We start from the raw sequence: 27,531 nt of genomic DNA on the forward strand, positions 1-27,531 counted from the left end.
TTAAATGTCTGTGCGTCTTTTTACTCTTTTTTATATCAAATATAAATGAATAAAAAGTAAATATATCTATAACAATAATGTCGCAAAACATAAGCGAATGAATGTAAAATTTAGCAGACGTCATCGAAAACCGTTGCAGCAGCATTTTTGTTTACAACAAAAAGAAAAATCGAAATCGCATTCATGCATTCAAACAAACATACGTACATAAATCAAATGCTATAAACTTTATCAAATTTTATTGTGCGCGTTCAAATGTTCAGATTATAACAATATAACAAAAACCAAAATGCTTAGACATTTAAGCTCAACCAACCAACTGACAATTGACATGAAATCTCATAACTAATTCATTTTAACGAGCCGAAGCTGAAGTTCATGAGATTTATAGGCGACATGCACGCTGTAGTTAGGTGAAATAAATTCAAATTTGAAGTAAGATGTATGATGTTGATGAATTAAGAATTAGGCCGATCTCTTCAGCAGCAGCAGCAGGGGCAGGAACAATTAAAGCAATATCAATACTAAATAATTTACCTATCCCGATTTTTACACACACGTCTATCTCTCTTTCTCTCTGCCACAAATAGCCTAAGTCCACAATTAAATCAAAAAATATTATTAAAATGTGCAGAAATTAAGATAACAATACCGATGATGACCACAGCACTTAAAATGGCACAGCGTTTTTGTTCAAATGTCCACATGATTCGAATAAGTATATTCAAGTGGTTTCAATTTATTTAAATAAACAATTTATAAAAAACACTCCACACCATACAAACAAAAGGCAATAGCTGAGCTAATAACCTAAAATCTTCTCTCTTTGCTTAAAAGATACATATATATTTGTTAAATAAATCCGCTTCAATTTAAGTCTACTATCTTATGCCTTTGTTAACACCTACTCTTCAAAAAGCTATATATCTAACTATTCTATTGTACTTCTTTCATTGTTATTGTAAAATATTTTTGCAACTTCTTTGTAGCTAACCAAAAACAATTAAGAAAATACAAAATCACAAATACAATTTATTGTGAATCAATGAAATACGATTGTTCTTTCTAATCTGCAAATGTGACGCTAAACGAAAAGTCGATATAAATACAACTTAAATTAAAACACAAAGATTAATAAAAAATATTCTCAAAATTGCATTTTAAAATGTAACGTGTCATGTGATTTCTTTTCCGCTACTCGCTGAAACTCATTCGCTGTGACTGGTTAGTGCGGCCGCCGGATTCACTGGTTCCGATTTTTACTCGCTGCAACTAGTCGTGAGCACTTGGTAAGACGAGGAAAGGAATCAGTTATAGTTACTCATCGACGCTCTTAATCGACGGTCATGAAAGCGGGTGTACGCGAATAAACTGTTTAGAATTTTTAATACAACAATTAATAGACTCGAACAGCAGCAGCCACCTCTACGTGTGCCCGAGAACTTTTTGGCATATAAAACGGCAGCGACTTTTATCAAATCGAACATAATTCGCAATCGCCTTCTAGCCAAGAGACGCGTCGTTCCGTCCCCTTAGTCTATCAGCTTAGCTGCTCCTAGTAACTCTAACTACCTGTAACAACGATATATGTATGAGGATTTCGTAATCATCACCCACCGCTGGCTACGGACCAATATACATACAAATATACATATGTAGTTGATGTCGATGGCAATTAGCTAAAAGAATACGTATAAACCATAAGGCGAGTGAAAGTGCGCGTGTGTGTGTGCAGAATACCAAAAACAAAAGAAAAGGCAATTGCAAAATTTCTATCAATAAACTCTGCGGTGCCAGCTAACACGCTCAGCATCGCCATTCAAAGCCCAAAGCCGTTGTCCAGAGCTAGACAAAAATAAAATACAGTACAATGAGCGGATACACAGACCTCACCAAACTGGAGACTAGTCGGTGAGTATTCGAGCATTCCAGCATCCAGTTTATTTTTCTTCTCGGACAACGGACACATTCCTAGTTAAAGTGCTTAAATTAGTGTTGGCTTAAATTCAATCATAAATGTGTTGCTAAATTGAACAAGTCATAAAGTTTTGTGAAAGAGCAAAGTTTGAGCGGCGCAACCTCAACCGCACCCCTTGTTGGCACTCTGGCCGTTTTCTCTTTCGTTTGCACCGAAAACGAGATACAAACATTTTATCGTACGATGTGCACGAAAGACCCGTGTACCCGCTGACTAGGCACGCAGGCAGCGAGGCAGGCAAGCAGCCGGCATGGACAGACGACACAGCAGTCGCCATCATTATCCACGAAAGAAAAAACGAAAACGAGCTAAGAATTTAACTTCGTCTGCACCGATGATATATACCCTTTAAAAATGTAGTTTCTTCATGGTCAAGGTTTATAAATTATAGACACTGTTGTGCCTGAAATATCTAATTTTGCATTAGCAAAAATTGTGTACTTATTCGCTAAAGTTACAAAAGCTGTTTCTGCAAAATCGCTTTCGAAATCATATCGTTCTTATCTGACAGGACCGGTATTGCAATTTTAACTGTGGCTTAAAGTTTTTTCTTATGGCTGTTACAAACCTGTACAGTAAACACAATATACCCTTACACTATTCAGTGAAGGGTATAAAAAAGCAAGCCAATGCTGCCGCTGCTAATATGACACAATCTGCTTTGCACACACATGCGAGTATCTACATACATGCATACATACATACATACATACACCAGGCATGCTTATAAAGTATACATATTGTCACAGTGTGCTGGCTGCCCATGCTAGATACATAGGTGCATGTATGTACATACATACATATAGATGTGTGCCTGTGTGTTTATATGTTTAAATGTTTAAACTAAACTAATAAAACGCGTCTGTACATGTACATACATAAGTGTGTATGTATGTATGTATTGTCGTGGGCTGGCCAGTCCATATTTATAAGCCGTACTGCCATCACGACTGCCGTTACTTTCACAGTGGTGGTGGGATGGGATCAGATGTTTTATCGCACTTGCTCTAATCAGCCACGGGCGAGGTCTAATTACACTGATATGGCCTGCACATTACTCATCGCTAACGACCGGCAAAAAAGGCTGCGACCGCAAAACTATTGACGTCCTCCTTACAAAATTAAAAAGTACCTTCACACCTTACTTCTGATTCACCACATACATAGGTAGTTGGCAATTGACGTAAGCATGTAAATCTTCATTTATGTTGGTTATTATGTGTATGTATGTATATAAAAATAAAAATACATTACGAGTAACAACCATACCCTGGCTCACTTATATGTAGGTAAAAATGAGGTGACGTTTTCCATAGAATATTAAATGAACACGAATACCTGTTTTCTGGCTTAAATAAATAATAACGACAATATCAATTGACGTCGGCTGTTTATTGATTATTGTATGCTTTCCCCAATCCCCTCTAAGACTGCGCTCCGGTAACTTTGAAACTTAATTCGTTGCGTTGGCGTCCCTGCGAGGCCATGTCCGTAGTACACCCCCACACTCACACAAATGTCGAATGTTTATTTTTTGGGTTGTCAATTTTTGCTCCACTGTGCAAAAAGCTAAAATTCGCTGAAGAAGCAATCAAAATTCGGAACAAACGAACGAATACATAGAAGTAAAGAGTGCTGGCAATGCAAAGTCAAGCCATAACAACAAAACAACTAACCAAATATTGGTCAATTCGCGTTGAAAAGGTGTTGCTCAATATTGCAAATATTGCTGGTTAGTTGACGGACCACCGGCCACTGGCAAAGTGAAATACCTCAAATACATGGTACACACGGCAAAAGCAGCAATAAAACCAACAACAAGTACACGATTGTTGTGACCCAGTGCTGTGATGATGGCTGCTGCGTCCAGTTTTCATTCATTATGGCCCACAGCCACTCTTACTCATACACACACATGTACAGTTGCTGCGGCTCTTTGCCCAACAGCTCCGAAAAAGAAATATCACGCCACCCGTTAAAGAGCACAACAAAAGAGAAAGAGAGAGAGAAAGAGCGAATTTGATGCAACCGCAATTTATTTACGCTCTTGCCACGACACAACGCCCAGTCAAGCCAAGCAAGCAAAAATAAAAATAAAAAATCACCACCCACCACCACCGCTTGCAGAAAAAAACACACTGTCATGCCTCAATAACTTGGTTAAAATTGATTAGCAAAAGCAATGGCGTTTTGTATACACTTTTTTGTTTTCATTCTTCGATAAATGTCGGGGTCTTCTGAAGCTATCAGCTATGTATTGTTTTGATAAATATTATTAGTTTCTAAATTGTACTATTGCGAATAAGTTTTCGATCAAGGAAAGCTCTACTGTACAAAAACATATCGTCTGATTTCTGTGTTGTATGCCGCATTTAACTCAGCTGCTCATTCGCTTGTTGGCTGACTCGCTAAATAACGGACTCGTTGCTGTTGCGCATGTCCGACATTGGCGGCGACGCATCGAAACGTGCCAGCATGTGTGTTTTGGGTGGCACATGCGGCACACAGGCCACCTGACCTTAGCTCAGCTGCTTTCCAGCAGGTGGGCACGCTTTTAGCCATGACTGTCGTCTACACCGGTCTCATGTGCTTACGACGTGGCTGAGGGCACCGCTTTTGTTGTATAATTGCCTTTAATGAGCACGTTAACAGACGCCGCTGCAATGCTGGTCCATCCTACTCATCATCAGCAACAATAGATAGATATACATACATATGTATGTATATGTATGCACATATTAAGATAACGGAGACGGGGTGGCCGGAGAGTGGATGGTGGGCTGAAGCTCGCGCTGCTTTGCAATTGGTCGATAAATGTGGCGTGTTGGTCTCAATGATAGGCTACTGCACCGCTCCCGGCTTCTTGTTAGCATCAGACCGCACAATAGGAAGCACTTGTTATTGTAGTTGAATATATAAATATATATATACAATACATACATACAATAATACTTAAACTAAGGCGCTTTTTATTATATTGCCATGTCGTGGCAATACAAAAAGGTCATTAACGTTGTCAGGCGCCTCCGACGTGCCCCGATTCAACGAATATATCGAAGTGGTGGCTGACGTAAAACTGGCCCATGGCCAACTTTACAACTACGCCGTAGCCAGCGGGTGGGTGGGAACAGCGGAATATCACCTGATTTCGATTTCCTTCTACGAAAATGATTCGCTTATCGCTGTGGCGAATCAAAAATACCCCACCACCTAACCTAATAGTTACTAAAGAGGTACGACAAATGAGGCAATGACTCTGAAGATGATTCTGACTTTCTTTGGAATATTTACGTGTTCTTATCGATGTACATACCCTACATACTTATATTTATTTATAGGTCTAGTGTCGCGCGACTATTTGAATGGGCGATCCAACTAATTGCTGATAAGATAATTGCGAGCTTGCTATTTAAATAGTTCGCAATAGTGAACAGATGTAGTCAGTATAATAGGTATAGTTAGGGTATTCTCAGATTTACCCTACGCTAACAAGATAGCGTTTTGTCCCCAGATATTTATTAGGTATCTGTTAATATAACAAGGCGATTGGAATTTGTAATACTTGTATATAATGTAAGAAGAAAGATCTGAAAAAACATTTAAAGTCATTGCTTTCTGTTAGCAGGTTGTTAAAGAATTTTAGGCCTGTCTCCATCTAAATCCGATCAAATTATGTGAAATCAATACTGGTAAGTTCTCAGTTCCAAAAAACTATTCAGTTATTCGCTAGGCTATTAGGAATATATAGAAATTGAAAGTTTTGCTGATAAATGATAAGAGAGCTTTATTTATTGCGTTTTAAAAAAGAAATCATAAATGGAAACTTTTGCTAAGCCATGACAAGAACTTTTTCTACACTAAAATCTGGGGTTAAACTACTTGAGATTATACAAGTATTATCAATTTTTGCAAATAGACGACGATGACAGGTGTAGATTCTCTGCTTAGCTTCAACATTCAATTAGCTCAATTAGTCATGAAACATTGGATACGTATTCGCTGCATGCCATGCCAGTGGAAAAAAACCTTGATGCCCAGAAACCGCCATTGTAGCTGCCATATCAGTCAGTCAGTCAGGCAGGCAGGCAGTCAGCCAGCAAGTCAGGCAGTCAGTCGGTCAACCAAACGTTGAACATGCAGCGATCACGTGGGAACCCCTACCCAATGCCAGACAAGTTGTTGTAACGCTATAAATATGATTGTGTATGTGCCAGTAGGAGAGTGAGAGTGTGAGAAAGAGAGAGAGGGAGAAGCACGCGTGGGGCACTGAATATATCAACAATCAATTTTCTTTCACCACCAAACCGGGCAAAGTATAAACCAAGAACTAAACAAAACGAGCTCACAATCTAAACCAGATGGGCCGTTCCGTTTGTTTAATTGTAAATTGTAAAACAATTTATGAGAATGTCGGCAGCTAGACTTTTGGACAGATAACAGAACTTCAAGTGCGTCTGGCTCTAGACATTGTTGTTGCTGTGATAAGTCCAATGCGCAGTGCTGGTAACCTTTGAACGGCTGGAATGTGTAACCAGCGCGTAGACGTTCCGGCGCACGCCCCATCTTACATACCAACTGGGGTTAATGGCTGTCAAGTCGTCGATTCTTAATTTGCCAATAAAATTAACACAGCTGTAAGTCTCACATTATCCCGACCTCTAAATGGGGACTTGCATAATACCTAGTCGTCTCTAGTGACGCCTATTTATAAATCAAGACCTTTCCATTTCCATTAATGTGTAAGACGCACGTGCGAAAGCGATTACGCCTTTGCAAAAAAAAGGAATAATAAAATATCAGCAACAACTCAGGGGGGTTAAGGTGCTCATAATGATGATGGGGCTTGTGTAATTTTAACGACTGCACGAGTTGTATTTCAGAGAAAACAGACACACGCTTTTATTGTCACAAATTCAAGTTTTTGCCAATTTTGTGAACATTTTATTGCTTTATTCATGAATTTGGCAAAAGGGGGATTATACGATAAGGGATCGAAAATTTCTAAATAGTTCATCGACATTTACAGCAAGAATTGAATTGAAATTGAATTGAACAGAGAAATAAATGACCTTTTAAACTGAGGAACAAACTTGACACTAAAAATTTTGAAATTATTTATCATTTATCTTAAGATAACGATTGCACGCTTTTGAAATTACAATAGGTTTTTGCAAATTATTCTTACTTCTACACTAGCAGTATTTTTTTAATATAATTTAATTATTGGTTGAGTAGGTGCTTGTCAGGGCTATTTATAAATAACAATGTGTACTTTATTGTTTTTCGATCTTGAGGTAATTGCTTTCAGAGCCGGACAGCCTTTACATAGATATGCATATATTTCAAATGATAAATCTCGGTACAATGTAATAGATTGATAGTCATGGCAGTTCTTAAATTATATCCAGACGATTACAATTAAATGCGTCCTCTTGAACTTTAATATTCAATTTTACCTATTTAAATGATCAAATATATAAATTAAAGAGTATACAGAGTTTCTATTCTAACGAAATATGAACTCGTATTATAACCTTTATCTGCTTTCTATGCTTAAGATGCCACGCGTACTTCAAATTTGATAGCTGCCTGCAGGCAAGCCAATTGCCGCGTGTCGCGTGTCATTTGCTAGTTTTATTTTTATTTTTAACTAACAACAACAAGACCGCAGCAGACACGGGTGTAGCATACAACAGGTTTTGGTGTTCAGTTTTTTTTTCTTCAACAAATTTAAATTCAATTTACGGCCAACAGGCAGCGCTCAATAAATTTGCATAAAAATCGTTTCATATTTATAATACGCCACGTTGTACAGCAACCTGGGTGTGTGCGTCCGCTAGATGTTGCCAAAATAGAAAGAAATAATAAATGATACAACAACTCGCTAAAGCCAACTCAGCAGCCAAACAACTAACGTTGGCGGAAGTCTTTAAAGAATATCGCAGACTTAACGACGACACGTTTAGAAATTTGAATGTGCTATTTGGTTGGAGACGTCGTCTATACACTAGGTAGTGTACCTACACTACCTGACTTTAGCCATCCAATCACTATCTCTATTGTTTGTTCAGTTGACCAGCTGGTTTTTCCCGTCGTGCTATCGCAAAGTGGCTTAAAACATTCTTAATGCGGAATCGTTGTCCCTATCATATGTACATATATTTTCGAAAAATTTTCAATCAGAAATTTGATATTGAACATTTTTTCTTTATTTTTCGTTTGCAGAAACTGCCTCCGACGCATTGCGCGCCACGACGAGCAGCAATTCTCCAAAGACAGTATCGTCAACGTAATGGAGAAGTTTGTCAAAACTGTCAACATTATGGACGATACCATACTGGTGCCATGCAGGCTCATGGATCGGCAGGTAGGTTAAAGCAATTTCTATTGTTAAGTTCCTACTCTAAACAGTTTTCTCCTCTGCCTAAAGTTACGGCCAGGCAAATATTTTCACATAAGTGATAGAAATTAAATACAAATGTGAAAATAAAATATAACCTTCCCAAATGTCAATATTGGTGATTTCTCGTTTGGTCTGATTGGCGAAGGAAAAGCTGCTAGTATAGTGTAAATGTTGACGTAATTGGTGAAATCGTAAAGTGCGAAAATTTGCGTGTAGATCATGACGCAGCAGACTTACTGGCTTTCATAATAAAATGAAACCAGAATTGTAATTACCTATTTACGAGTATAGTCCATAAAATGTTCTTAACTTATGCTCGTTATAGTCTGAACAATGCACTTAGTTAGACCTGTTTAAAATACACTCCCCTTATAACTTGCTATAACATTTTTTTAATTTTTCCGTTTCCCCTTTCTCTTTTGTATAACATAGATCGGAGATAGCTCTGACATTATACCTGCAACTGGCAAAGACACAACCGCCAATCAGTTGACACAAAGCTCCAGCGCACAGGGCAAGCGGGGGGCGGCACAATCGAAAAACGTTCAAGACTTTCTTAACGCCTCCGAGCTGTTCAATCTCTACAATATGTTGAACGCGCTCAAAAATGATCTGCTCTGGACGGCCAAACAGGCGGACGAGGGTGATGAGACGGAGCAACTGAGCGGTAAGATGCCGACTCTGGCCGAGGCCGAGACCAAGACTGAGTCGAGCAGCACAAGCAGCGGTAATCGTAACAATGGTGGCAGCACAGCAGCGAAAGGTCATGTGCGACGCACCTCGACCGCCTCGATGGCATCCACCACATCGGTGAGCAACATGAGCGACTCGGACTCTGATATATCCAATGAGAACGACTCTGGCCTGGAGTCGGATGGGAACAAGAGCGACAATGCGCAGAGCAGTGATGTATCCAGCAGCGCCAGCAGCTCCAGCAGTGATATCGAGGAGTGCAAATCGAAATCGAAGCAAGCCAGCGGAGACAAGGCGACCGAGCTGGCGAAACGTTGTCGAAGACATCTGAATGGTCTGTACCAGTGCCTGGAACAAATGACAGAGGCGGCCAACTATTTGACTGCCAGATACCAAAGTGATATTGGACCCGTTTAGGATTCAACTCTGTATGTTTTGCATGTGAAGGGGGGTGTAATGTAATGTAAACCATTTTGTTTTTTCACGGGCGGGTTCTTAGGGGGTGCTAAGTATTGCAAGTATATAATTGTATAAATGTGTAAACTGATTATGATGTAAACGGTAACTATTGTATGTATTATTGCGAATGGTGGGTTTGTTGCTTGCAACTGCAGCAACATCAATAAGAAGTACACGTAATTTTTTTGTATTTGGGTTGACGGGTACGAAATGGAAGAAAACAAAATTTAACTGTAACAGATCATGCAATATACACATATTTGTATATACCTCTTAAGTACACGTGTACTGGCATCGGGGCGCAAAGCGAAAAGTTAAACAAAGTAAAGTAAAGCAAAGCAACAAACAAACAAAAAAAAAAAACAAACAGACACGCAGCATTCCTCAACACGTAGCGCTCTCTGCCTCTCTTGATGTTTAATTAATTAATTTCTTTCAAATGGATTGGGTGTGAAAATTTCCATTTGTATATTTCACTTAAGCTGTGGTACCTAAGAGTCAAAAAATAAATATAAAACAAGTCTAGCAATGGGGTTGCCCGGCGGCCCTGGTCGCGAGCTAAGTCTGGGCCAGGCCCGCCACCAACACTGCGTATACTCAACATGCAAGGCACGCATGCATGGCAGCGTCAAGTCAATGTTATCATTTGTTTATATTCTCTCTCTCTCTCAGTCTGTAGTTTGATTTACCTGTGTACCTATACTGTTATATGTTAACTATAATTTCTATACTGCTCTAGACTAGATTACAAAATCAAACAAACACACACACACACAACAACAACAAAAGTAAAACAAAAATTTCGAAATGCAAACAATAATTTGCTGTTTAAGTACAAGAAATTCAATTTCTTAAATTGCAATATATGAATAAACAAAACGAAACAAAAATAAGCACTCAATATTCCGAAATTGTTATTGTATTTGTAAAAGTATCTGTATCTGTATCTGCATCCGTGTTATCAGTGTTAATGGACCCCAGCAACATGAAAATCAATGAATTGTAAGAATATAGTTCATGTTGCTGATATGTTGCTCTATGTAATCAAAAAATCATTCAAAACTGCAACCACAAACTGTAAATTACTAACGTTGATAATGCTTGTGAGAAATGAGAATTATTTATAATAAATAAATTGTATTTAGATAATACCTGATTATGCAACAAATACAATCGTCTATTTATTTACGGGAGCTGAATTGATAAAACAAGAGTCGGGCAGCCCAACGGTCAATCGAAATGGAAAAGTTTATAAGCAGCTATAAATGTGATAAGCTTTCCCTGTTGCCAATTTCTAAATATAATCTTCAACCGATCGTATAACGCCACCGACACTGAAATCGGCGATCCAAGAGCAAGGCCGGCATTTAATTCAAATTGTATGCAGGAGGGTTTTGGATTGTACACTGGGCGAAATACTTATAGTCAAGGTATACGCACAAAAGAAAAACTGAGGACTATGGCTTTTTTGAGGCACACATACTTGTATTAGAAAACAGAAATGCCATCTTTTCTAATTCTAACCCTATATTGCAAGCCTCGAAGTGGTTAGGTTGCCTTTATTGGTGACAATACATTAAGTATTAAGACACATACAAGTATGAACTTCGTTTATGTGTATTTAGGGTCTTGGCGTGTCAATCCACCAAGTTTTATTGCTGGTTTATTTATTGTTTTTTAACTGCAAGGTATTTGTTAGCTCGTATATTGATTGTGTTATCTTATTGTTAAGATTTAATATATATTTTAATACCCTTGAGACTATTATAATTTTAGTGAAATGTTTTCCATGGCAACTTAAAAGCCATTAAAAGAAGCACAACATTTATAATTTTTGTTAAGCTAGCAACTGTGCAGCATAGTATAATTAAGAGCTCTTCACTCCTCTCAGATACTTTTTTTTTTGGTACAACTTATCATAAATCTAAAGAATCGATTGTTCGTATAAAAGTTACCCTTTGCTAGCTCTATCATTCAAGGGAATGATGTGAAATGAAGGTAATATTTATGGGCAAATCTTCCATTTTATATTTGCACTAAATGCAGAAAAGCATTCTATATTAGTGCAATAAAAAAAGGAATTCATTGCTATCGCAACTGTAGAAAGTCTTTATTTATGTTCGAATGAAGATCAAGTTATTAAATTAAGCTTCAGAGGTAGACATTTCCGCAGAACATGTTCATAAATTTAAACAAGTTTAGTTTAGTTCCTTAATAGCTATAGTGGAACGAATATGGGGAAATCATTTCATTAAGTGGGAATTATGTGCAGAAATTAATTTAAGATAACGGATTTAGCTGAGGAACTATTAGTTCAAACAGAGTAAGTAAAACAAAAATGAAATAAATTTTTTTACATGTACTTTTAATACTTACAGCCTTATCTATAATAAAACAAGAAAGGAATGCTAAAGTCGAGCAGGCTCAACTCTTAAATACCCTGTACCACCCCACAAAAAAGTAATTTAATTAATTAATTAATTTAATTTAATTAATTAACTAAATTAATTAATTAATTTAATTTAATTAATTAACTAAATTAATTTAATTAATTAACTAAATATTAACTAATTAAATATAAAATATTCCATGCATGCATACATACATTTACATTTACATCAGAATCGTGCCTTATGCGTGTTTGTGTACTTGTACATATGTATGTATGTGTGCATTGGGCCTGGTTATATGGCTATAACTTTCTTTCCGATCATTCTATCATAATGAAACTTGGTATACGGATTTATAATTACTAACCTAATGTGACTACAAAATTTTAGTTCAAAATTCCAAGAATTACGGGAGTTATAGAAAATCAGTAATAGGGGGGGAGTGGGGGGGTAAATCAGAAAAAATGAACAAACTCGTCCTTTCTCGGTCTCAGGAGAATCTGTATACCAAGTTTGGTTATTCTAGCTCTTATACTTTCGGAGATCCTTGCGTTCATACAGACAGATAGACGGACAGACAGACGGACATGGCTATATCGACTCGGATTGTCATGCAGATCAATAATATATATACTTTGTGGGGTCTACCAAGCCTCCTTCTGTGTGTTCCATGTGCACTCGCACAAAACTAATATACCCTTGTACCCTTTGGGTACAGGGTATAAATAGCAATAATATCAGACTAAGCAAAGAAATGGAAGCATATCACATGAACTTGGTCCTTTCGATGCCATTATAAATGATATATTTTGTTTTCAAACAAGTGGTGGAGTCATAAAGAGAACTCTTTCATACGCCGATAACCGGCATTCTTAGAAGGTAATATAAGTAGCCAATGTGGCTACCAAGTGGTACGAGTATGCGTCAAATAAAAACACCTGCCGTCCGCATTGAGCAACGTTGCCATTTTATAATAAGTTCGTATCAGAATGTGGGCGTTTTAATTGGGAGAGTAGATTAAAATTTAGCACATGTCTTACGAAGTGATAGGCCCCCATTTCTCCCCAACCTTCTTGGCCGCATATACGTTATCTGGGCCAAGTTAATTGCATTCATAGCCAGCACTTAAGTTTTATTTGTTTAGACTTGGACTTGATTTGGACGTATGCACAAAAAACTATCAGAACTATACGTATACCATAATTTAATGAAGCCATGAACTTGATTCGTGATTATCAGTCTCAGACGGAGCGGCGTACTTGAACGGTTTCGAGTGCCGCCATAAAAAATCGCTAGCCAACCAAACCAATGAACCAACTAACAAATGAGCAAACAAACGGCGTTCTTTGATGCGCATAATGTTGCTTCAATTGCTTGTTTATGCTACGATATTACTGCCGAGATTTGTATGAGTTCTGGAAATTCAATTAACGCTTCGATCTGCCCTCCCACGCCAATTCAATTTAATTGAAAGGCTTCCGTGTGAGAGTGCGAGTATGTAGCGAAAATTGATTTCTTTTTATTATTATCTTTTTTGATGACGATTCGTCTTTGTGTTAAGACAGAAAAAGAAACGAGGCTGAGGCCGAAACTGAGACTCAGACTGTGACTCGGGGCTAAGGCGTCTGCAGACCGCGTCATTTTAGTCATTTTAGTAAATTTTCTATAGATACATAAAATCATGTATCTGTATCTGTATTTGTTTTTGCATTGTCTTGACTTGACTTGTAGTTTCGACTTTTTGCTTTTTGCGCAGGCATTTCAACGAAACTTGTTTCGAACTCTATTCTAAACGTCTAGGCGGAAATGAAAGATCTTTGCCAGCACTATAAATTGATGTTTTATTTTAAGATTTCGCCACGCGTGTTGCTTTTTTTGCGTTTGCCGCTTTGATTGTTTGACCGCCCGTTAGATGTCAGCAGCCTTAGCCATGCCAGCTGATGATAAACAAAATCGTATTGATCAGTTCCTCAATCAGACAAGTTTTACTCCGGCACGACACTGGAATCGCCAAAAAGACTGCCGGTGGCCTGTAACTTAAACCGGAACTACAAATCTCGTTTAGGATCAGGAATAGGCGCTATAATCTGAAATTGTTAACTTCACTCCAGTATCATTTCGGTTTATTGACCCCGGCAGAGCAAAACCTTGAAGCATCTTGAAGCATTTGTCCATCATTTAGCCAAACATCATATGTGTGCCTTTTGTCCAATGGGCATAACGAAATAGTTAGGATTTATGAAACATTCAATCCTAAGAAGGAATGTCAGCATGACAAAATAACTTTATGTTCGTCTGGTATTTACGAAAGTATGATAAAAAGAATCGCCAATATTGGCATGCAGATTCTTTTAAAATGCGACTTACATATGCATAGCAATTTAATTTTTAAATCCATGCATATACCCCTATATTTATTGAAGAACTTCCATACCATGCAGATGGTAGACTCCAAAGAATTGTTATAGAAGCTGGAAATAGATAGGTATTGTCGAATAAGTGATTAACTGTTTAATTATTAAGCTTTCTAAATTAAATGCTGCTATCTTCCCATTTTAACCGGCAACGACAAATTTAATGTTTAATCTTTCTCATCTCAGCTTCAATCAGCTAATCAGTCTCTCTTAAATGCCATAAGAGTATACTAAATTCGGTCACACTTGTCTATAAGATTCTGAATATTTTTCAAAACTGCGAACGTAGCGGTAAACTAAAAGGGCAGCAAAACAGATTGATCGGCCCATAAAAACGCAAAAACATGAACAACCTGTTCTTACATATGTTGATGACTTGTTCGTTGTACTGACGGATGGAAAAGAGAAGAAGAAGATAACGAAGAAGCAAAAATTCTACGATATGCGTCAGCAGTTTTTCGGATTTACGTGAAGTTGCTGTAAAATGTAAGTGTGCGAGGTTGCCCTCATTTGCTAATTTGAGATTGTATAGTATTGGGGTTTGGGGCATTCCACACCTTCAAGGTTTAATGTTCAAGGCTTGAAGATTCTTGTGCCGCACATGAGTTAAGCTTCATTTGCAGCTTTGAGCGCGGAACCAAATTAAATCACGTGCGGAATGATAAAAATCGTACAATACTCGTACACAATATTTTAAAAATAAACTCCAAATGCAGATTATCAAGAAGCGAACAAAAAATGTACATGCAAATAAATAACTGCAACAAGTTTTGAATGGCAGCGAACACTGTCCGAAAATATTGAAAAATCATCACTTCCGTTGTATTTGACCCCAATCAGCACTTGGCTTGACCTTTGGGGCGTACGGAAGTGGTGAGTTTTGCAGCAGGTTTGCGAGAACGCTCAACTATCTGTGTCTATAATTAGCCAATTATTTATGCCATAACTAATAGATATTGCGTCTCAGACAAATGATTAGTTTGCTAACATTTCCGTTATGTGGTCCAAACGATGTTAGCCAGTGTGGCACTAGGCCCCAAAAAGCTTCCTTGTTACCCAAAATATATAAAAAATATAAATTAGCGAATGTTTATTCATACGCATTATGAGTGATTATGTGTGTGTGTACATACATACATGCGTATACATACAAGTATGTGCATAGAAAATGTTAATGGATACGCCCCATCTTCGTGTGGCGGGCTCTCCAATAAGGCACGCCAATAGGCGACGTCAAAGTGATCTGAAAGCAGGCTTAGAATTCCGCATTGTGCTGTCATTGTGCTCGTTGTTCGAATAATTAGAGCCCCGGCACAAGTGCGATACGGATACAGATATACAGATACAACAAATACACATACTAACATATACTTACTAAGTGGATACAAAGGCACTTAGATGGGAAGCAAACATTGTGCATGACAAAAACATGGCCTGAAAAAAGCGTATCATATTAACAATATGGCGCAGGGGCAGGTGGCTGTAGCTGTAGCCGCGGTTGTGGCTGTGGCTGTAGCTGTAGCTGCGGCTGTGGTTGTGGCTACGTCTGTTGGCGGCCAAGCGTGGTTCATGGCTAGCCAGTACAAAGTCCGAAAACTCGAAATTCCACACTCGCACATAAACCATACACAGACTGGCGCGCACAGCTCTTACAAAATGCTAAAACATGCAAAAGATATTCATTCACGAACATTCTTCGTAGTTACAAACCGAGTCTGCGAGTCTGTCTGGTGAGGCTGTCTCGCTCGTCAATTCGCGCAGACAGGCACGAACACGCATACGCACCGTAAGCCCAGAGCCACAATCGATACAGATAATTACAGAAAAATTCCCATACCTGTTATACAACAACAACTATAACATCTATTTCATGCTTAAAAGCCTAGAACTTGAGAGCTTCCTATTTCTTTTCGCTTTTCCGGATATTGAAGCTGGGGGGGGATGCTTGACTTGGTTGCTTGTTTTGGAGGCAAAACTCACTTGCAAGCGCTTACAAAATATTCAGCTAGGTGTGTGAAAAAAAAGCGCTAATTGAACACTCGAAATTAATTAACTCTGCGCGCTGCTCCACCGAGCAGTTAAAAAACGGCAACAAAGACAACAAGAGTCTTAACAATATTCAAGTTCGAAAAAAACACACACTCTGAAAAAACGGCTGTGGCGTCAGCCGGATAGGTTTCCCAAAAAATAAAAAATAAATAAATAAAGTAATGAAACGTTGAATATAAAAAGCATGCCAATATTGAAATGCGTATCGTCTGATTCAGCCACTTATGTGCTGGCTGTCTGACTCGAACTCGAGGGCTTTCCATTAAAGTCCGATTGCCAAGGCAGTTCCCCAGTCATCAAACGTCATAGCCAATTCTCATATTTTGCGATCTTGTTCTAGCCGGTCATGGTCTTGTGGTCTCAGCATGATGTGTGCTAAAAGCAAAGCTGAAATCACCGCCTATTGCGCCATTTTTGACCTGTATTTTTACAGAAAACAAAAACAAATATATATATAAATATATACATATATATACTATATACATATGTATATTGGGACAACCGGTTCAACGTCGCCCCATGTCGAGCAAATCGACGGAGCGTACGGGTTCAAAGTTCAAGATTTGCGAATACAAAACAAATGTTTTCAGATCAGAATTCGGTAAACAAGACTGAAAGAAACTTAGGCGCATGACTTGGCATTTTCAATTGATAGTAAACAATTCTCAATTGTAATTCTAAGTATACTCGTTTTTTTTCCAGCCATATTAAAAAAAACCCGTAAGCAATGCAAACGTCGCAAAAAAATGCGAAATTCAATCGAACTTAAGTACGATTTGAAGCTGAAATTAAAATTTTAGACTCATATACTCGGCCACAGGTGCGCAGGCACAACAAAAATTTGCGTGTAAAAGGTAAAGGCCAATAAACAAATTAAGGCAGTTACGCGTAAAAGGTACAACATTTATTTGTTTTAAGTTGCGTTCCATTTGTTATCGATTTGTTTTATGTTTTATTTATTTATTATTATTATTGTTGCTGTTGTTTTTGCTACCAGTTCCGAGGGCAAAGCACGCAAAAAACTTTGTGGCTAACGAAATTTCGAGAAACAAGCAAGCAAATAAAATGTGAACAAGCCATAGCCAGAAAACTGGTTAAATAACGGTGCCCAGAAATTGCACAAACCAGGTGTAATAAGAGGGGATGGCAGAGCAGGGAGTCCTCTAGTGTTTCAAGTTTAAAATTCTCTGATTTTTTACATTTGTATATAAATGGACCCGTTAAGGCGACAGTTTCGAACGGGCACGTTCTATTTCTAGAGGGGGGAAAACAAATGATCTTTTATTATAATTATTTAACATTTCAATTTCAATTCCTAATTATTTAAAATTATGAATATGAATGACAGAACAACATTTGTTTAGAAATAATTATTTCTAAACAATTTATATTATGTAAAAAAAAATATACTCGTAACTCATATTTGCTCCAGAGATAATGTGAATAAATAGGTATATATTTAGGTACATATATATCTTATATTTGCTTTTAAAAATACTCTTTTAATAAAGTTGGCTATACCTTTAGTCATAAACGTATAGTTCGCGTTCTCTTTTTAAATAAATTATGTGCTTGGATCTCGGGCTTTAGATATATTGTAAAGAATTCAAAATATTTACTTTATAACCTTTTTTCTTCTCAAAAATTATGCTATGTATTTTGATGTTTTTCGTTCATTATTTTATACATTAATTTTTAATAATATTTAATAAATTTGAATATAGAGTTAGTCAATTCCCAAAAGTAAATGCGAGCCAAGTAACTGGTTTGTTTAAAACAATTGCTTCTTACAGCACTGCAGGGTCAATAATCGTGGTTTAATTTTTTGGCCAACACACGTTTGTTGTTTGATTCTTGAGGGTCGCACGCGGCATGGCTTGGGCTGAGACGGGCCGGTATGGGTCGGGCCTGGCCGCCTCAATGTTAACATTTTGGGGCCTGCCCCCGCCAAGTGGTGCGGCATGTATGGGCTTTGACGGCAGTGCTTTAAAAGTGTCGTTTCGTTGATGTTGATGTTTATGTTTTGTTTTGTTTATTTGACAATTGATGCATTTACACGCTTACACGTTTACGTTTTGTGTTGGCGACGTTGGCGACGCCAAAGCGCACAAAATACTCAAAACGCTGCGGCTTCGAGTCATTGGACTAGTTTCATAACTGCCAAAACAACAGGCCCCCTTTGGCCGCCACCGCTCTGCCGCTCCAGCGTCACCTGTTTGATGGTTTGTCGAGCGCAGCCGCACGCGGCTGAATGCCATACGCCATGGTGACCTTCATGGATAAAAAACAGCAGAGCTGGCAGCAGCAGCAGAAGCAACAGCAACAACACCAGCGACAGCGACAGCGAACAGAGCCAACACTAAAGTATCATTTTATGGCCAACAACAGCAACAATAACGATAATCGACAAAGACGTTAAAAAGCAACAACACCAGCAGCCAATTCGACGTTTTCAGATTTGTTGATATTGTTGTTGTTGATGTTTTTGTTGCTCGTCCGTCGATTGTACAGCCAAGTGAGCTTTCAACACGTTGCTCATGCGCACATTTTATCTCTGGTCTCTCGCACTCTGTAGCCGGCGCGCTGAGGGCGAAAGCTTTGCCAACGAAATCGAAAGCTACTGCCGCAGTCATTCTGACAGTCTGACATTTTGTCAGTCAAACTGTTGCCAACACCGACTCGGACAGTCGTTGCAGAAAACGCGCTTGGAATGCGTATGCGCGCGAGCTTTGAACATTTTCGACAAGCTTTTTGTAGCATCGTAATGCACAGGTCTGCAGCTGAGGCTGAGGCTGAAGCTGAGTACCTCCTCCTAGTCCCACTCACTAGGGGCGCGCATTTCGACATCAGTTTAAATTGTTTTCGAACCAGTTTTGATATCGTCTGCAAATTAACATCAACTGCGACTTATTATAGCCGACAGATCGATCGGTCGTGCCTCCATTTTAGCCACAGTGGCAAAAATAAAACAAAAATTCAAAAGAAGCTGTCTTCGACTGCAACGAAATGTCATTCCCCTTATTGTTCTAAAATGTTGCTTTATATACAAACCATGTATTCTTCATCTTGGTTATTTCTTACGATTTCTTGCCGTTTTTCTTCATCATCCATAGTTTTTAAACAAGTTTTTAACACGTCTGTTTGAATATCATACCAATATCATCATTTACCAATGAGCTTTATTTAGATGATGTAAGTACCTTGAAATATAATTGCTTTGATTTTTTTTATGATAAAAGTTCTCTAATCTGAAAAATTAAGCAAATAGACCTTTCTGAAGATTAAATAAATTGATGAACCTAGCAAAAATATTGCCCTCTGTATTAATAGTAGATAAATTTTTGTGTATCGATCACACTTCGATCACATTTGAAATTAATCTCATTTGCCTCTTGAAAAATAACGGACGTTTGTTCCGTTCCAGCTGAACGACAAAGATATCATATTTTCGTGATCCAACTATGGCATACTAGATTAAGAGATCTAAGCATGATTCTTGCTTCATTTGTTACAAACCTTTAATACCAAATCCAATATACCCTTTCAATAAAAGCTTAGGGTACCAAATGCTGGAGCTGGGGCATTTCCAATTCTGTTGTTTTACGCATAATCTTATTATTATTATTCCACTCGAGCACAAATCTTTGCTCCCCGCAACAATCTGCATAATTATCTATGCATACTTCATACATCGACAACCACATCTTGTCGATAAGAGCAGTCTGACGTCTGTTAATTTTCCATTGTTCTGCTTTTCGGGCGATTTTAGAACACAATTTTTACAAAAGGCACAAAAAACACCGCCAGGCATAATAATAAGCGAGACTAGTCATGAGACAACGATTCCAACTGAAGCTGAGATGCGTTGGGCGCCAGTCAGGCGCGTCTCTGACGGGACTCTGGTATTTCCACGCGTAATTAACAACGGCAGTCAATCAATCCAGACGGGTTAAATATATGTACGAGTATATGCATGTACTATATGTATGTTCATATTATTAAGCATAGGAAGAGTCAAGAGAATATAAATACATAATTGGTCCTTTATTGGTGTTTACAAATTCATAGAAAGTTTGTGTCTGTATGTATACATACTTGTATATGCATAGTATGTCTATATAATAGTTACTTATCGTCGATCTCGGAAAAGAGTGGCGTTTATATAGTAAGTCTTTAGCAATGACTTAGACTTATTTTGCAGGCTTGTTCCCAATTACGTTTCATTTGAAATACATACACATCATTTTTTCGTTTAACATTTGGTTCAATTGTTTGTGTTTCGTGTAAGTCTTAAAGCAAACCAAACTAATTTGAAAACTCTTTATGCCGATCAATAGTCGGTTTATTAAACACTTTAATTTTCGAACTCCACATAACTTGATAAATAAAACGAATGAAATCCCTTGCAAAAGCTGAAAGACGGAACGTCGAATTGAAAGGAAGACTTTGGGAATGTAGTGGGGTTGTTTGTTTTTAATGAAAACATCGTAATAATTTACATCTACAATTCAAATGAATTGTTCAGGGCTGAGACTTTTCACAAATCCTAAACAACATGTACAAGTATAGTAAAAATTGGTCTTCAGAGCTCTCACAGATTTTCAGGTTTAAACGTTCGATCAAGAAGAATGAGAACAAGGGACAAACATGAATGAATTTGATTGTAACAATCTATAGATAATTTGTATTTCAAATACACTGTTTTCTTAATTTATATAATGCCTTTCCATCCGAGACTATGCACGATTTTGAATGATATATGTACTCTATATAGCAAGTTTGTTGTAAATATCTTATCAAAAAGCTCGTTGGATTGTCTTAAGGTCGCTGAAAAACAAACAACAAATTCCCAACATATATTATGGGCATGAATCTAAATCCAAATCACACACACATATGTATCTACAAACATGTACGAGTACGTAACAAAAATTCAATTTAAAAACAATTATCTTGAATCGAAGCTGCCCATTGGCAGCTAATTGAAAGTTCAATAGCAACAACAAATAATTCATGAAGTGACTTAAATTAACATCTAGCTTTTGTTAATGTTCCAATTGATATCCGAGGAATGCGATTTGAAGTGAAATGTCGCACGTGGGGTTAAAACAAATCCAAACCCAATAAATTAAAATATCTAAATGCTAATTAATAACAAAAACTCTAAACAATGAATAATGTAACTAAACTAAATGTGAATAAGCAACAGGTGCTACGGTAAAAACTAACGGTGTCACATACCCAAATGGGTAATACTTACTAGATATCGAAACGCACAAAATGGATTGTTTAGTCGCGTTTGTTGCTTCTTTGAATATTATTTAGATATATGATTTTTCATTAAGTTTATTATCACGTTACATTATCCGTTTACATATTATGTATGAATGTATAATCAATATTTATGTGTGTAAGTATGTAGGTATGCTAACTGTATCATTTTAATTATATTCTATGTTAATGAGCACAACACAATTACATAACTAAGTACGTTTAATTAATTCACGTCACCAATTTATAAATAAGAATTAATTGACAGCAGCGCCAAATTGAAATGCATGGCATCGATTCAATTTCGATTTCGACACAAAACGGCAGCAAGCCACCAGTAAGTAACAAAAATTTTCGCTATGGATTATACGAGTAAAAAAACATTTACTAACTGGAAAACTTAAACAAACAGTTAAACAATTCTAACACTACAAACAATTTGGCTAAACAATGTTAATTTTGGTACTTTGGAGGGATTACACGTACTTAAACAACTAAAATGCTACTATATTAATAATATAGGACCTATAAAAGGAAATTCTATTATAATATGTATATTCGCAGTAGAATGCATAGAGTTTAGGTTCTATGTGGTAAAAGTTATATGTAAATGTATATCATAATATCGATATGCTTAGGATAGTAGTGTATGTAGTGTCGAACTCAAGTTCAAAACAAAAATTCTACAGCTTCATGAATGAAGTGCGAAGTAACCGAACGTTTGGTCATACAGGCAAATAATTTGCACACGCATTTGTCAAATTAAACAAGCATGTCGTGAATACAATGTCCAATTACCCAAATTAAAAATAAGACACATTTGTATGCAAATTATTTGCACATCTGACCGTACCTTAAGAGTATACCAGCTACCAGCTAGAGTTTTAGTCTTGACTAAATGACATATTCGTCGTAGTAGGAATTTAAGCAATATTTCGTACTACAAATAAAGTTCTAATGCGTAGAGATTCAGATTTGAATAATAAATTCCAGCCATAATCAGGATTAATGAAGTCAACTACTTATTTTTTAGGTATACTCGTATAACGTCTATAAAAACAGTTTTCTTAAAAAAAAAAACAACAAATTATAATAATCAAAAAATAGGCGAAACTTATGTTTTAAGACTATTCATCAAAGTTATTGCACTCAATTTCCCATGTGCCGGAGTGACTAGAAAGAGCCACTCCCCAATAATGTAAATATAACTACAACTACAGCATATGTATGTATGATGAGATGATTACGTATGTTGGCTTCAACTGGAAGCCAAATATCATATGCATTAGGCTTAAATAATAGCTTTCAGTCCACTTGTAATACCATGTCTATGTCTTCTACTAGTTTTTGTTGGCAACTATTCACCATTTAGACCACTAAGTTCGTAGCTCTGATGCTCCAGACTACGTTTCAGATCCACAATAGTGCTGAGCAGAATTTGCTGCTTGCAATGGTTGCTTTGAGTCTCAGCTGTATCATTGTTAACGTCATGCATGGAGCTCTTGGCCGAAACAGATACCAACTTGGATTGTTGTTGACGATTTTCGCCCGGAAATCCACAGACGTCCGTCTTTGTTTGTTGGCTCATATCTAGTGAAATTTAATTAAATAATAAATTGATTAGATTTTGTGCTTACGTGTATAGTTATTAATCGTCAGACCGAAAATATGTGTTTGCAATTCACTGAAATCTTTCAATAAATTTATTTTCAGAACTAATCAAAATTCATATCAGAAATCTCCTCAACCTTTGTGAAGATCCTAAAGACTAAATTGCTACACAGACGGATAGAAAACAGATCAAAATTTTTAGAACTAAACGCCAGAATTTTGATTGCTATAAACCAATGGCCCAGAGCCATCTTAGTCTCTAAAAAGATCTCCAAACTAACAATTAAGGGCAGGGGTAGCTATAGAGTCGACCTACATCACATGTTACCATACGGTAAGCCATCATTTTAGATTTATCATAACATTTCAGCTCACCTAATTCCAAGTCGAATGTCTTCTTAATGCGCTCGAACGAAGAGCTGCCCTTGTAGACCTTGCGCTTCAACGGTTCACTGTGTGGGCAATAAAAACTGGCCTGGACACTACTCTCCGAAAGTGCCACATTACTATTATTGTAGTCGGCATTGTTGAATTGGAGTGCTGGCTCCTGTTGCAAATAGTTGTGATTAGCTACGTCCTCAGTGCTCTGTCGTTCCACGGTAATGCACTCCAGTTCCGAGTCGCTACCGTTTAAATTAAGCAATGCCATATTCCACAGTCCGGAACGACGCGGCGAGGGCGAGGGCGACGACTGCAAACGTCGCGAACTCCGGGGCGAGCCCAGAGGACTGCTCTGCAAACGGCGACCATTTAGCTGCAACTGAGGGGAAAGAGGCACCTTGTAGGGCTGATCAGCGGCGTTGTTCTTACGAGGTGGTAGCTCGGGAGGTGCATTCTGGTTCATAAAGTTGGTTAGGTGCGTTTTACGAGGACTACAACGTCCCATCTTGGGACTGTTTGGAGCCGAAGCAGTTTCAAATTTAAGTAGTTCGATGCGTTTATTAATAGCCGCCGCCAACTCATGATCCGATGTTGGCTCCTTTTGAGGAGCTGCTTGTTTCTTGGACTCCACTTCGCTATTTTTGAGCATTTCAACGCGCTTGTTGGCCAAGGGATTCAAACGTCTGGGACTGGCGACGGGCGTGTCACGTGGTATGCTGGAGTTCAAGTTGTTAAATTGAAAAGCAATTTGGAAAATCTAGCCCTAACTGAGCTTACCTTTGCAAGCTGTTCTTCATGGACTCGAGCAGCGACTCCGCTTCCATAATGAGTTGTCGGTACTTCATGTCGGCTTCCATGTCCGCTTTAAGCAGTGCCTTCTCGCTCTCTGCTATAGTCATAAAGTGTTTCTCTGGCACGGTGCCAAAGATAAGCGAATTGGATCGATTTGAAAGCGGCGATGTTTTATATATTCTGCAAAGGACAATATATCAGGCGTTATATTATCTATTTCCTGTAACAGTACCCACCTATCCTTTGCACCTCCCAGCTGGTGATTTCGACGCAAGCAAACGGGAGTGCCACCAACGCTTCTCGATTCACGCGGTCGTTGTAGGGGCGATTCGAGATGTTTGTCCCTATTCTCGCAGCTCTTCTTGCGTGTCTTCATAAAACGCTTGCGTCTGCGTTGTAGGGCTGCACTCGATACCACACCACCCGATTGGACATCCTGTGTATTTTTAGCAGAACGAACACTGCGCCGCGATCGCACCGATGATTTACGCTCAAAGCTCTGGCGTAAGGCAGAGCGTGTTGGGCTGGTGTTCGGATAGTAATGGCAGCTGCCTAAATTACGCTGCAGCTCCTTACGCTCCAACACCAATTCCTGCATGGATGATGTATCTATGAAGTCAATATCCAGCAACTCGTCAGTATCGCACTCGTCCCCTGCGTCCTGGCCAGTGTCCAACTCAGAAGCACAGTCTGTGGGATCCGAGTCGCTGCTGTAATGGACAAATATTAGTATATTAATGTGCGATACTTTGTTTGGGAAATTAGATTCCCTAGATGCCTCAGTAGGCATCCCAAATTCCAAATTCATCCCGAATGGGAGGTGTGACCAGCGCTCACCTTAGTATGTCTGTCTCCTTCTCATAGACATAACTCTCATCAAACTTGCCAATCATTTCGTTTAGTGTCGCTTCATCGTCGCTCACCACGAAAAGGGACTCCTGCTGCATAATTTGGCATTCCGAAAGCACCTGACGATGGATGATGTCCTTGCTGCAGGCTGCTTGCTCACTCGCAGCCACCATCGTGCCCAGTCGCTCAAAATGCTTGCGCTTGATGGTGTGTGGCGAGTAGGCGCGTGCATTTTCCACTTCAGTCGAGGACGAGGAACCCTCAGACGACTCGTATGACTTTGACAGCAAAGCAGCGTTCATGTTGGTAGGGGCTGAAGTTCCCATGCCCATGCCCAACTTGTTGCCATTTTTCCTGCAAAGAGGGGTTGACGTTATTGTTATGTTTTTCCTTTTCGTGTGATGGGGGTTGACGGCTCTTACTTGCTACGTTCCATGGCCAGCGCTTCCAGCTCATTGCTCGACTTGATGCCCGAGGAAGTTGTTGAGGTGGTGCTGGTGGCATCCACTTCCATGCGCATTATTGTTGTTGTCGCTGATGCTGTTGCTGCTCCTGCTGCGGGTGTGAGATGCATGGCAGGCGTCTCCCCAGTTGAGTACCAGGGATTGGTACGTATGCGGCAACGTTGACGTGGAGAGGGTGCTGCAGAGGAAGGGACAGTAGCAGAGTATTTTAATTGCTCAGGTTATTGCTCCACTCAACCGTACACTTACACTCGAAGAGCTTGGGGGCGGCATGACGCAAAGCCAATGGACTAGGACTGGGCTCCAGCCGCGGCTGACCAAAATTATTGGCACAAGTATTACCGAAACTGCTCTTGGGCTGGATGTAACGATATTCTAAATGTTTCATTTGTTCAAATAAGAGCCATTTGTTATCTTACCAATGGGTCTAACGGTGACATCTCCTCAATGCGGTTCAAGCCGAACTTGTAGCGTTGAGCTTCGATAGCCAGTGAATTGACACTCTTGGGAAAGTAGTGGGTACCCGTCCGCATGTTGATGTAATATTCCGGTGGATTGTAATTGCCAGCGCATGGGGAGGTCCCATCGGTAGAATAGCCAGTAGAGTACGCACTTTCTGGCGATGATAAGCTGTGTGGTGGTCCGGCCATGCCAAGGGGAGCACGACTACCAGGCATCAAGTTGCTGCGTGGCAGGCCACGACTGTTTCGCAGGCGACCCACAGAGGGGGCAGGAGGAAGCACTGGAAGTGGTGCCGCCAGACACTCACTCTTCACGGTTAAACTCTCCACTGAATCGGATACCTGTGTAGCCAGCTTGGAGGGCAAAAGACGCCCGTAACGCACATGGTTGCTATCCTCGCTACTCTTCATATCATAGCTAAGGTGCAAGCTGGTCAAATTTTCTGAATGGGGTCGTTGATAATCCGCGATGTCTTGCCGTCCCTGTGGTGGTTGAGGACGCAACAAAAGCGCACCCACTTCCTCGTACTCCACTTCCTCTTCAGCGGTTGCAACTAATTCGGGCATGGTGTCATGGTAGTCCGAATAGCTTCGCGACAAAGCCAACTCTGCCGACTCTAGCTTAAAAGTTGTGTGCTTAGCCACCGTAGAGTGCATAGAGGGTTCCTTGGAGCCCGTTGACCAGGATAGCGAGGATATGGAGGACGAGGAACAATTCACCTTGATGGGTGACTTGTCGGCACTTGAACTGTCCTTGCTGTTGGGCACATTCAGCTGTTGTGACGATTTTGGCGGTATTTGGGGCTGCCGGTGATATCGATGCGGCGCATAGAGAAGATTGTCGGACTTGGGAGAAGTTATTGTGTCCTGATCGGGTGACTGCCAACCATAACGGCTGGGTGTCTGTCGAGAACCAAATTTAACAACCCTCAATTATATACAACCTTTAAATGGAGCTGCAACATTTACTCACATGACATTGTATGGGAGAGACCTCACGCCGGCGTACCGGACTAGCGATGACGCTGTGGCTGCCGCCACTGCTCGTCAGCACTGGGCTGGTGGGTAGAGTGGTCGACTTGCTCTTGAGATTGCTGCTTTGGGGCAGAGTGCCAGCCTTCTTGCCAGCGCTGCCGCTCTCCAGCTCCTTACGCTTATTACCTTTCTTGCGGGGACGCACGATGTGCGTCTCCATCCAAGAACGCAGCTTCGAGCCGAACATTTTTAAGTAGTTTTAGCACCAAAGTTGAGTTCGCAATTAGCCTTTTAACAATAAGTGTTGCGTATAAATGGACGGATTGTTGTCGAAAAATATT

The 27,531-nt window shown here is 39.1% G+C and overlaps 2 protein-coding genes across 3 annotated transcripts; one reads left to right on the forward strand and one right to left on the reverse strand.

Moving 5' to 3' along the window:
* The first annotated feature begins 1,326 nt into the window (after positions 1 to 1,326).
* LOC115629252 (suppressor protein SRP40) lies at positions 1,327 to 9,896 on the forward strand. The gene is made up of 3 exons (XM_030525673.1): positions 1,327 to 1,911; positions 8,204 to 8,345; positions 8,814 to 9,896. The coding sequence occupies exons 1-3, from the start codon at positions 1,871 to 1,873 to the stop codon at positions 9,489 to 9,491; spliced, it is 861 nt and encodes a 286-aa protein (XP_030381533.1). The 5' UTR covers positions 1,327 to 1,870; the 3' UTR covers positions 9,492 to 9,896.
* A 12,770-nt stretch (positions 9,897 to 22,666) lies between these two features.
* On the reverse strand, positions 22,667 to 27,473 carry LOC115631545. Of its 2 annotated transcripts, none has more exons than XM_030528325.1 (9): positions 27,189 to 27,473; positions 26,174 to 27,118; positions 26,004 to 26,112; positions 25,713 to 25,932; positions 25,279 to 25,644; positions 24,678 to 25,151; positions 24,427 to 24,621; positions 23,644 to 24,365; positions 22,667 to 23,247 (listed from the first exon to the last, which is right to left on the reverse strand). In XM_030528325.1, the coding sequence occupies exons 1-9, from the start codon at positions 27,435 to 27,437 to the stop codon at positions 23,015 to 23,017; spliced, it is 3,513 nt and encodes a 1,170-aa protein (XP_030384185.1). In that variant the 5' UTR covers positions 27,438 to 27,473; the 3' UTR covers positions 22,667 to 23,014. The 2 variants fall into 2 exon arrangements, with proteins under 2 accessions (XP_030384185.1, XP_030384194.1); XM_030528334.1 differs by having other exon boundaries at positions 25,279 to 25,680.
* Positions 27,474 to 27,531: the final 58 nt, after the last annotated feature.

The sequence above is a fragment of the Scaptodrosophila lebanonensis genome, unplaced genomic scaffold (assembly GCF_003285725.1).
Source record: "Scaptodrosophila lebanonensis strain 11010-0011.00,11010-0021.00 unplaced genomic scaffold, SlebRS2 tig00000001-arrow-pilon, whole genome shotgun sequence".
Lineage (NCBI taxonomy): Eukaryota > Metazoa > Arthropoda > Insecta > Diptera > Drosophilidae > Scaptodrosophila > Scaptodrosophila lebanonensis.

Coding starts and splice junctions, on each gene's coding strand:
- LOC115631545 (XM_030528334.1), bottom strand. CDS start 27,437: ATGTTCGGCTCGAAGCTGCGTTCTTGGATGGAGACGCACATCGTGCGT. Junction 25,933..26,003: donor CGCCCCCAAGCTCTTCGAGT/GTAAGTGTACGG, acceptor CTTCCTCTGCAG/CACCCTCTCCACGTCAACGT. Junction 24,366..24,426: donor ATGAAGAACAGCTTGCAAAG/GTAAGCTCAGTT, acceptor CTTGAACTCCAG/CATACCACGTGACACGCCCG.
- LOC115629252 (XM_030525673.1), top strand. CDS start 1,871: ATGAGCGGATACACAGACCTCACCAAACTGGAGACTAGTCG. Junction 1,912..8,203: donor ACCAAACTGGAGACTAGTCG/GTGAGTATTCGA, acceptor TTTCGTTTGCAG/AAACTGCCTCCGACGCATTG. Junction 8,346..8,813: donor GCAGGCTCATGGATCGGCAG/GTAGGTTAAAGC, acceptor TGTATAACATAG/ATCGGAGATAGCTCTGACAT.